Source organism: Rhinatrema bivittatum, chromosome 6 (genome assembly GCF_901001135.1).
Source record: "Rhinatrema bivittatum chromosome 6, aRhiBiv1.1, whole genome shotgun sequence".
Taxonomy (NCBI): Eukaryota; Metazoa; Chordata; class Amphibia; order Gymnophiona; family Rhinatrematidae; genus Rhinatrema; species Rhinatrema bivittatum.
In genome coordinates, this window is record NC_042620.1 from 184560749 (window position 1) to 184572994 (window position 12246).

Below are 12246 nucleotides of genomic sequence, written 5' to 3' on the forward strand. Positions count from 1 at the left end.
AAGAGGACCATGAGTATAGAGCTTAGCCACTACTGCTGCTTCTGGTGTGTGCTACAGCCTGCATGGAAGAGGAGTAGGAAAGCTGCTGGAGGGGGTAAGTAAAGGTGGCTTTTTAAGTTTATTTTTCTTGATTGACTGCTATTTTAATTATTTAATATTATGTGATGTGTCTGCTTTTTTTGAAATATTTTATTGGTGTTTGGAGAATTTTTAATAGTTTTTATGAGTTTTTAATTGTTGGATGTTATTCTGTTCATAGTTGTTGTGAAATATTTATTCTGCTTATTAGTATAGTTTTACAATTATTTCTGTGTGGGGATCTATAGCTGCTTGCTAGTTCTGTTTTCCTAATAAGAGGTGTATTGGTTTTTAGGGCCTGATTTAATATTTGTAGTGTTGCCTTTTCATAGATAGGGTTGCTCCTGTTTGAGTGTATTCCATAATACAGGTGTAACTGTGTGTGGATTAGTTTATGTGCATTACTACAGATCCTGGGAGTATGTTAGGTCGGTTCTGTGTCTGTTACAGAGATATTTTACTAGCATGTAAGTGTTTTATCAGTCTTATTTGTTGCGTTTTCTCAAGAGGACATGCATTGGTGGTAAACTGCTGTCTTTTCATAAGTAGGGCTATTGAGCCTGAAAGTAGAAGGAGTTTGAGTTGCTGTTACTGAGATGACACCAGAACCAGAATACCTTTTTTGTAGAGTGAGTTGAACGGGGAATGTCATAATTCTGCTTTACATCCATTATTGTGGATCAGGGGGGTTCCCTTGGATGCAAACTGTACATTTACATCTAGCCCTGTGACGATCATGGGTCAGTGTGTCACGCATGTGAGAACCATCTGTCAGGTGTGTCCCGACAGAAAAAAGGTTGAGAACCACTGGCCTAGATAAGGGTGGCAGACAGGATTCCCTTTTTGGCTAATCTGTTCTACGCAACCTCTTTTCAGTTTAATTACCCAACATCCTACCAGCGACCCATCCAGGGTTTTCAGGATGCTCTCTTATCCAAATCCACCCCTGTTGTTGTGCCTGTTGCACGACTTTGGGTGCATTTGGAGCATTGCTCGGGCATCCTCAGCTCGCTATTCACCCATATGTGAGGACTACCATCCTGCTTGTCCTGTAACAGGTGTTCTCACAGGACAGCAGGATGTTAGTCCTCACAAAACCCACCCGCAACCCCGCGGAGTTGGGTTCGCTTACGGTTTGTTGTTTTATTTTTCGCACGTACTTCTTGCTATACACGAGACTAAAGGGGGACCCCTGCTGGATGCAGGGTTGGTGCCATGCTGGGCATGCCCAGTGGGTGCCAGTCAAAGTTCTAGAAACTTTGACAGACGTTTTCCGTGATTGGGTTCCATTCTGATGATGTCACCCATATGTGAGGACTAACATCCTGCTGACCTGTGATAACACCTGTTACAGGTAAGCAATTCTGCTTTCTTCAATGGGCTTTCTTCTGGACTTGCAGGATTTATTTATGCTATAAATTATCTCTAGAACTTTTTCATTTGTGAATCTAGAACTAATTATTCTTCATAATATATTTTTATTGAACAAAATACAAGAGAAACTTTAGTACTACAGATATTGTGCAGATTAGTGTAGGCTGTCAAACTTACAGAACAATAAAGATAAATACAATACATATCTAAAGGGGTGGGTACTGGCCCCAATAGATAGTCTAGCTGCTTCATCTAGCCATTTCAGTAATTACCACAAAGCTCCCAATATTATTTTCTTTCATATGACCAAATAGAACAGAAATGCATGCATCTTATTCTTAAGCAAAAGCCATTCCATATCCAGTATATACCAAAAGAGTCCTGACGCAATATATTCTCATGGCTAATACTAAATATTTTTCCAATCTCTTTTCATTAAGTATGAGACACTGAGGTTAAAACAGTATCCCAAGAGTAGCAAAGAGTAATCCATTAGTAACTAGGATCCAGTAATTTTACATATTATTTTTGTCACATCAGACTAAACTTTACTGATCTTGGGAAGTTCTGCCAAATAATTTTGAAGGTGACTTTCAGAGAGTAATTACTCCAGCAATAATCTGGAGTATCCAGCTGTATCTTATTTAGTAATGCTGGTGTAATGTATGATTGGTATCAGATTTGATATTGGGTAACAGGGTATGCTGTACATGTAGAAATTGTATTCATTCTAAATGATTGACCATTGAGAATCAGAAATGGTTCTTTCCAAATCTACAACCCATTTCTTCTGATTCAGACATGTTCTAATATAGACATGTTTTCAAATTCAAACTAGTGGTTAATAGATAATATGGTACCTATGACACAGAATGTGGATAGAAGTGCTGTACAGATTCGATGGTAAAATTCAGGTTTCCTATTTATGGGAGCCCTGAATGGTGTTGAACTGTGGGTAAACATCGGCTGGAAGTTCACAGGATGTGCATGGGGCAAGAGGTAAATCTGTAAGCAGCATAGAATATTCCAGAGCCCTGGGTCAGCTGTGTGTCAGAAGATGTAACATGCCCTTTTGACAGACAAGAGGGGGTGCATCCCTTTGGGGCTTGGTGATGAGCAGAGGTACTAAAAAAAAAACCCCAAAACCCTGACTTTCTTGAGTTAGGGGCTGTTCCAGATCGCAAGGAAAAATAGTTGGATGGAACTGTGATCCTCACCCAAGATCTCAGAAGGGAGCAGCCAGGAGTGCAGGGATTTTCTCCTAAACTTCCCCAGAGTCTTGAGAGCAGAGGAGAAGGAGTAAAGAGTGCAATTCAGCCTGGAAGATAAAAGATAAAAGCTGCTCTTAACTAAAGCAGGAACTCATCTCTGCCAGGAAGCCAAACTGTGTCGGTGGGAATTTGTTTGGGGCTCGGAAGATACTGAGGCTGTCTCAGAGGGACTTTTTCTTGAGCTGAGCAGGACATTTTCTGAGTAACTATTTTGCTAACTAAGGAGACTAAAGAGAGTATCAGGTTAGCTTGTGCAAAGACTAAGGAGAAGAGAAACAACGTAACCAGGGCTTCTGTGTTGCAGTAAGAAGAAACTGTTATTTAAGGAGAGGAGTTGTAAGGAAAAGAGTTAAGATTTCTGGAACTGTGATCTTGTTTGATTTCTGCATCTGCCTGAACTGTCACTGTCATTATGTTTGATCCTGAAGATACTGCAGTAAACTATCTATTATTTGGAGCACAACTTGAGTCTGGAGAGTGGTTTATTTAGGTGAAGTGTTCTCAGCCTGGTACTGGCCCTGCAGGTTATCCTGCCCCAGCTCACGGCCCCAGAGATTTATTTCCCCACTTCGGACAGTAACCACAATGCTCCCCGAGGCTGGAAAGGTGACCTGACGAAGGGGAGGATACAGATAGTATATTTTGAAACAGAGGACCCTCCCCAACTATATTTTTAATATTAATTCAAACTTGTTTAATGGCCTGAGAAACTCAGATTTATCAGTAGTGTTCCAACTGCAGGACTGAAAAAATTGAAATGGATAAGGCACTCACCCTTTTTTGAACGTACGCTCACATTATAAAAGATTTTTTGTCAATAAAAAGATAACAAATTATTCTATTCCTTTAAAAATCAGAGAATTTGCAGTCTTTTATTTTTTTCTGGATTCCTCTATTGACTGTAGTAAAGAGAATTTAAGCACTTGTTCATATCTGATAAATCCGTATAGGAGGAGTTCTTCAACTGCTCAAGAGAAATAGTTGCATCTAATTAGTAACCATTTTCATTTTTTTGCAGCTTATTGGGCGTGGCCGATATGGATCTGTGTACAAAGGTTCTATGGATGAGCGACCAGTGGCAGTAAAAATATTTTCCTTAAGTAACCGTCAAAACTTTATCAATGAGAGGAACATTTACAGAACCCCACTGATGGAACACGACAACATTGCCCACTTTATGGTTGGAGATGAGAGATTTACAGCAGATGGCCGCATGGAATACTTGTTGGTAATGGAATACTATCAGAATGTAAGTAAACACTGCACAAACGCCACAGAAAGTGGAATGGTTTATTTTGGGATGTATAAATTACAATACATGGGTAATTTACAGGTATTGTTCATGCATGAATAACTATACAATATATACCTGTATCTTTTTCATAAATGTGTATTTCTTTTATTACAAACATATAATTTAAAAACATTTATTTATTTATTTATTTATTTAGGATTTTTATATACCGGCATTCATGATACAGTCACATCATGCTGGTTTACAGTTGAACAAGGTGTGCAAAAAACATTAAAACTGGAACAAGTGCAAGGAAATTGCAGTTACAATTAACAAGGGAGATCGAACTGGGAGAATAGAGAAATACAGTAGTAGATTAACATCATGTAGAGTTATTTACAAAGAGCAGCTGTGACTGAGTAGTGGAAGTTGACGAGGAAGCAATTAGGAGGGGTCTGGAAAAGCTTGTTTGAATAACCAAGTCTTAAGTCTTTTTCGGAATGTTGGGAGGCAGGGCTCCTGCCGGAGATTCGGTGGGATAGAATTCCAGAGTGCTGGTCCAGCTGTCGAGAAGGCCCGTTCTCTTAAAGTTGTATGACAAGTGGTTTTGGTATGAGGTACCTGGAGGGATCCTCTGTATGCTTCTCTGGTGGGTCTTGAGTGATGTTGGCTGAGCAGGAATTGTAGGTCAAGTGTTGTAAGGTGGTGGATGGATTTATATATAATGGTGATGGATTTGAAAATGATTCTGAAGTGTATAGGGAGCCAATGTAGGTTTTTTAGGATAGGTGATATATGGTCTCTTCTCCTGGTGTTGGAGAGAATTCTTGCAGCCGCATTTTGGACCATCTATAGAGGTTTGGTGTACGAAGATGGAAGACCTAGTAGGATAGCGTTGCAATAATCTATCTTTGAGAAGATTATTGCTTGTAGTATTGTTCTGAAATCGGTAGAGTGGAATAAAGGTTTTATCCTTTTCAGCACTTGGAGTTTATATATATATATATATATATATATATATATATTTGTATAATATATATATTTATATAATACTATTCACTCATACCACATTCATTCCCATAACAATACAATGCAATAATACCTATTGCACATATCCCTATGTTATTAAAATACAAAATACAAAATTCATACATTTTTATTCTCTTACACATATCTCATGTGGCTGACCCTGTTATACAAAAGTTCCCAACCAGAATTTTTCTTGATACTTCTGAAAAAACTCCCGACAAGAGACTCCTGTTTCACCTGATGGTTTCCTCAGGGGATCACTTCAAAACAATTATTTTTTGTTTCTTTCCACTTTAGGGAACATCCAATCAATTGATAAACTTCTGTTGTTTTTATTTCATAAAGGGAACATCCAACTTTATTTCTTGTGCAAACCAACAATCTTCATAGCCTATTCTCTTTCACCTTCAAACATCTCTTATTGCATCCATTTTAACTACTCCTTTATGCGATTTTAACAAACAGTCATTCGCTTTCTGAATTCCTCCAACAGACCACAGTTCCATCAGTTATAATGGTTCTCCACACCAACACTATAACTTAATAATTTCTACACGGGTTTCTAAGCCAGTACGACTATTGTTGCCTTTTCACAACTGCGTTCTCATTATCTCCTTACTCTCTCTGTATCTCCCCGCGGTTCCATCAATTATAGTGAGTTATCACACCAAGCACTTCATAATCTTTAGGCGAATTTCCAACCCGACTCGACTGCTTTGTCTTACCACAACGCGGTATATTGTATAATTATTTGGGGATGTAGCATAAAGAACTATCATCTTAATCAAACTCATTGCTCTCTGCTAATTCTTGTTGCTTATCAAAATGACTCAACTAGTGGAATATGCTTCTGACCTATAGTATTGTTCTCAAAAAAAGAAAATGCCTATGTCATACTGTTGCATTCATGGACCCTTGGGCCAAGGCAGAGTTTACACAACCTGCAGGAAGGAGCCTTGTAGGTCCCTACCATTGGCAGGCAAACCTGGACAAAGCAAAGGCTCAGCTGGAGCTTTGTCTTTATCAGCCTTCGTTCTGCTTGGGTTGAGCCTTTGGGCTCATAAACATTTATGAAAATACAGGTATATATTGTATAATTATTTTGGGATGTAGCATAGAGAACTATCATCTTAATCAAATTCATTGCTCTCTGCTAATTCTGGTTGCTTATCAAAATGACTCAACTAGTGGAATATGCTTCTGACCTATAGTATTGTTCTCAAAAAAAGAACATGCCTATGTCATACTGTTGCGTTCATGGACCCTTGGGCCAAGGCACAGTTTACACAACCTGCAGGAAGGAGCCTTGTAGGTCCCTACCATCAGCAGGCAAACCTGGACAAAGCAAAGGCTTAGCTGGATCTTTGCCTTTATCAGCCTTTGTTCCGCTTGGGTTGAGCTTTTGGGTACCAGGGCCGGCAGGTCTTACATAGAGGCTTCTTCTGATAGCGGGAAGATTCATCGAGGATAACTAGGTCAGCGTAGAGGGAGGCCAGGCGTATCCAGGCACAGGCTGTGGTCAGTACCAGGTATCTGTCCGAAGGGAATGGTGGGACAGATAGGCAGGGCAGGAAGGTGAGGAGAAGAACAGCTGAGCAATGAGGGAGGCGCTGAAGAGCTGATGAACAGAAGACAAGGATGCTGAACTGAAGAACCAAAGACAAGGATGCTGGAGCAACATGCACTACTCTCAAGTAGGGAGACCTGTTGCTGAGGCGAGTTGCTGTTTAGGAGCTACCTTTTTAAAGGGCAGCCCCGGTAACGTCATCTCCAAGGACTGCGGAGTTTTTCTCACTGCAGTGCTTTTAAAGAGCAGGCAGAGACCCGCGTGCACGCCTAGGGAGGAGGCATTGTGCAGAAGTTGCCAGTGGCATTTCGGCACATGTGCTGGCAGCTTGCTGCCATGTCTGCTGTCGTCATTTGGCCAGACCAGGGCCTGAAACAGGAGGTAAATGTGGCGGTTCATGGGGGCAGCCCAGTTCTTTTTCCAAACTCTGTCATTCGGATCTCTCTTGTTCCAACTGTTCGTATAATTGCTTGTAGACTACTTTAAGGGTATTTTCCTGGAGGTACTGTGACTCAGTTTGAGTTTCTCTGGACTCCCTACAGGGAGTCAGAGGTCTCGGAAGGGTGGAGGTTACAATCATCAGACAAGACGACTCTTCGGCTTTCATACAAGATTTAGTACAACCAGGCCCCTAATGGATGAGCTCCAATGTAGTCCAGTCAAACTGTGGCTGATGTTGCTAGAGCTATGGCAGGCCTAGTATAACTGGGCTCACAGCTCTGCCCAGTACTTAGAAGCTAATGAGCTCTATGTGTGAGGAACCAGTACATGAAATATGGGGTATTGTGGACCGGATCACCTGTCCTAGAAGGGGTCTCCATAGATGGACGAGAGTACCAGGGGTGGAATCATGGGAACAGTTGGAATTTGGAATTGCTCAACAAGCTCTTGCTGTATGAAATTCTCCCCAGGAGGTCTGGGTGGAGAAACATATGGGAGACTGTTTCAAGGTGACAAGAGGAACTGGGCTGTTGATACAGTGAGCCCTAGGGTCACCTGCCCAACTTACTCTGGGCATTGCACATTTCCCATTCTCTTAGGGCATTGAGATAAGACGTGGGCTTGGGCCATGCAATATAAGCAGAGGCCTAGTTGTCCATGTCGGGTCTTTCCTTCTAGGGCCAGATGACATCAGCCCAATTTGCAATGGTCCTTCTGGTAGAAGGGCCACTGGTGTGGCAGTATCAGACACACATGCGGGTTGGAAGAATGGTACCCATGTAGCATTTCTCCATGCTGAGCGACTCTTTCGGGCTCTTCTGTAGGCACCGGTCTGTTTTCCCCATGAGGTTAATGAGCTCTTCTAGCTAGATGGTGAGTTCCTGGGAGGCAAGCTCACCCTTAATTTTAGGTGATAGGCCTTCCAAAAAATAGCAAGCAAGTTGTCTCTCTGCCAATTCAGCTCGGAGACCAAGGTCCTGATTTCCTTGACATTCCAGTGGGAGCACTGAGAGGAGAGGATCATCTTGCTGGTGGCTGAAAGGAATCAGTAAGTTTTTGCTTGGGACATTGTCTTTTTTAAAAGTATTGGGGCAAAGTTAACTATTTGGGAATATTATTTAGTGTGTTTGTGTGTTTGTGCTTTTAATAGTCAGTAAGGCAGTGAATAAACAAGTTAGACTGTTTGTATTTTTAAATAGTCAGTCAATAAGGCAGCTAGTAAGCAGTAGGTAGTGTGTTTATTTTTAAAAGTCTATAAGGCAGCTAGTAAGCAGAACTGAGTGTTTGTATTTTAAAAAAAAACACAGAAAAAAACCCCCAAAAAAGTAGCCAGAAGCTAGAAATAAGCTAGGAGCAGTGTATACCTAAGTAAAAAGGTTGAAAAGTTCAGCTCAGTTACTCACCTTGGAAAGGTGTTGAGGTAGTGTGATTTGGTTTGAATAGGTACCAACATTTGTTAATCAAGAGAGTAGTACGTCCCTCTGGCTAAGTGTTAAGGTTGTGTATTTGATTTGAATAGGTACCATTCTTTGTTAATCAGAACAGCAGTGAGTAACTCAGGAAAACTAACTGAAGTGTAAATCTCCAAAGGGATTGTTTTGCACTAATTTACCTTAGAAGCACATTATAAATTAGAAGGGAAGAGCTCAGTAACCCACATTCCAGTGGGAGCACTGAGAGGAGAGGATCATCTTGCTGGTGGCTGAAAGGAATCAGTAAGTTTTTGCTTGGGACATTGACATTGACTTTTTTAAAAGTATTGGGGCAAAGTTAACTATTTGGGAATATTATTTAATGTGTTTGTGTGTTTGTGCTTTTAATAGTCAGTAAGGCAGTGAATAAACAAGTTAGACTGTTTGTATTTTTAAATAGTCAGTCAATAAGGCAGCTAGTAAGCAGTAGGTAGTGTGTTTATTTTTAAAAGTCTGTAAGGCAGCTAGTAAGCAGAACTGAGTGTTTGTATTAAAAAAAAAAACAACCTACAACCCCCCCCCCCCCAAAAAAAAAAAAAAAGTAGCCAGAAGCTAGAAATAAGCTAGGAACAGTGTATACCTAAGTAAAAAGGTTGAAAAGTTCAGCTCAGTTACTCACTCTTTCACCTTCAAACATCTCTTATTGCATCCATTTTAACTACTCCTTTATGCGATTTTAACAAACAGTCATTCACTTTCTGAATTCCTCCAAGCGACCACAATTCCATCAGTTATAATGGTTCTCCACACCAACACTATAACTTAATAATTTCTACACGGGTTTCTAAGCCAGTACGACTATTGTTGCCTTTTCACAACTGCGTTCTCAATATCTCCTTACTCTCTCTGTATCTCCCCGCGGTTCCATCAATTATAGTGAGTTATCACACCAAGCACTTCATAATCTTTAGGCGAATTTCCAACCCGACTCGACTGCTTTGTCTTACCACAACGCGGATCAGGGGAATGGAACAGCTCCCCTATGAGGAAAGACTAAAGAGGTTAGGACTTTTCAGCTTGGAGAAGAGACGGCTGAGGGGGGATTTGATAGAGGTTTTTAAAATCATGAGAGGTCTAGAACGAGTAGATGTGAATCGGTTATTTACTCTTTCAGATATAGAAAGACTAGGGGGCACGCCATGAAGTTAGCATGTGGCACATTTTAAACAAATTGAAGAAAATTCTTTTTCACTCAGTACATAGTTAAGCTCTGGAATTCATTGCCAGGGGATGTGGTTTCAGCAGTTAGTGTTACAGGGTTTAAAAAAGGTTTGGATAAATTCCTAGAGGTTACATCCATAAACTGCTATTACGGTAATTAATAAGCAGTAGGAGCTTGTGATCTATCTAATGTTTGCGTACTAGCCAGGTAGATGTGACTTGGATTGGCCACTGTTAGAAACAGGATACTGGGCTTGATGGACCCTTGATCTGACCCAGTATGGCATTTCTATATTCTTTTGCAAGCACGCAAACCGTAATATCCCTACTTATTTATTTATCTATTATTTTTTATATACCAACATTTGATCTGAGATATCACATCAGTTTTATATTCAGGTACTGTAGGTATTTCCCTATCCCAAGAGGGCTTACAAGCTAACAGGCCGATACAGTACAGTGCGCTCCGACTGAGCGCACTGTTAACCTGCTCTTGGACGCGCGTTTTCCCTTACCCCTTATTCAGTAAGGGGCGGAAAACACACATCCAAGCTGTGGCACCTAATAGCGCCCTCAACATGCAAATGCATGTTATTTATCTACCACACATCCAACCTGTGGCACCTAATAGGGCCATCAACATGCAAATGCATGTTGATGGCCCTATTAGGTATTCCCGCGCGATACAGAAAGTAAAATGTGCAGCCAAGCCGCACATTTTACTTTAAGAAATTAGCGCCTACCCAAAGGTAGGCGCTAGTTTCTGCCGGCACCGGGAAAGTGCACAGAAAAGCAGTAAAAACTGCTTTTCTGTGCACCCTCCGACTTAATATCATGGCAATATTAAGTCGGAGGACCCGAAGGGTAAAAAAAGAAAAGAAAAAAAAAATTTTAAATGGGCCGGCGGCTGTCGGGCCGAAAACCGGACGCTCAATTTTGCCGGTGTCCGGTTTCCGAGCCCGTGGCTGTCAGCGGGCTCGAGAACCGACGCCGGCAAAATTGAGCGTCGGCTGTCAAACCCACTGACAGCCGCCGCTCCGGGCTAAAAGGAGGCGCTAGGGACGCGCTAGTGTCCCTAGCGCCTCCTTTTGCCTGTTTCTACTGCACCACGTAATTTAAATACTGAATCGCGTGCACCAGTGAGTGGCCGGTGCGCGCGCCGGGAGAGCGGGCGTTCGTCCGCTCTCCTGCGGACTTTACTGAATCGGCCTGTCTGTTTGTACCTGAGGCAATGGAGGGTAAAGTGATTTGCCCAAGGTCACAAGGAGTGATAGCGGGACTCAAATCCTGGTCTCCTGGTTCATAGCCCACTGCTCTCACCACTGGGCTATTCCTCCTCCCTACTGCAAATATTACATCAGGCCCTAAAATACCAATACACCTGATAATTAGGAAAATAGAACAAGCCAAGCTTTTATTGATCCCTACAGAAAAACTACATGCTAACAGAATACCTCACCTGAGTCACACATTCAGAACATACAGACCCTCAGCAAATACAGAATAAAGAGACAATAAAGTATAACTAGAAACATGCAGTCAAAAACTGAATTTGAAACCATTAGCAAGACAAACTCATTATGCAGGGCAGCAATGGAAAACCAGAAACATCACCATTCCTCTTTAAACATCAAACAATAAAATCAAGATATATAAACCATCAATCATAATAGTAAAACCATACTCATAAAAACCAGCTGATGAATAGAACATCCAATGATTTCAAAACATATAACATTGCTTCCTTAAATTTTCCAGACATCAGTAATATATTTCAAAATAGCAGACACATCAAATAACACCAAATAATTAAAGCTAAGGCTAAAAAAATCCCCTGTTCTCCATTCCTGAGAACTTTAGACTCCACTTACCCTGAAATTGTCATGGATTAGTCAAGGATAGGAGGTATACACAAACTTTCTCCTCTCTCTCATATACTTTATACACACACTCTATCATACACACCCTTATATTTTCTCACACACATGCTGACTGGCTCACATACATGTTCGCTGACTCGCTCTTGCTGATATACATGCTCACTGGTTTAAATAGTCCTCTTGCTCACACATATGCTCGTTGGCACACTCGTTCTCTCACTCACACAAATGCTCGCTGTCTCAGTCACTCTCGCTCACACATACACTATACTCTGGATAGCACAGCAAACGTTATGCAATGCAACAATGGAAAAACAGAAACATCATCATTCCTCATAAAACATTAAGCAATAAAGTCAAGAGATATAAAATATTCATAATATTAAAACCAAATTAATAAAAAGAATAAATATATCAAGCAGGCAACAGCCACTGAACATCCAATAATTAAAATGACTCATAAATTCTTCTAATATTTCCCAAACATCACCGAGGCGGTAGTGGCCTCTGTAAATAAAAAAAAAGACAAGTCCAACTGAACGGTGACATGGTATAGGTCTGATCTCCGGACCTTGCCCTGTCACATGATAGAGCAAGGTCATGTCAATGCCATTTTGAAAAATGGCATTGATGGGCCTGGCGCTAATGGGCATTCTGGGTCTTCACTGAACCCCAATGAGTTCTTTTTCAGATCTGGAGAGAAAGGGGGTGAGGGTCCAAAAGCCCCCCCTTAGACTAC

General features: G+C 41.1%; 1 protein-coding gene across 1 annotated transcript in view; it reads left to right on the forward strand.

Moving 5' to 3' along the window:
• Nucleotides 1-12246, forward strand: part of BMPR2 (bone morphogenetic protein receptor type 2) — a 680472-nt gene that overhangs the window by 518458 nt on the left and 149768 nt on the right. The window contains exon 6 of the mRNA XM_029606286.1: nt 3742-3972. Coding sequence (XP_029462146.1) covers nt 3742-3972 — 231 coding nt within the window. The remainder of the gene's footprint in view (nt 1-3741; nt 3973-12246) is intronic.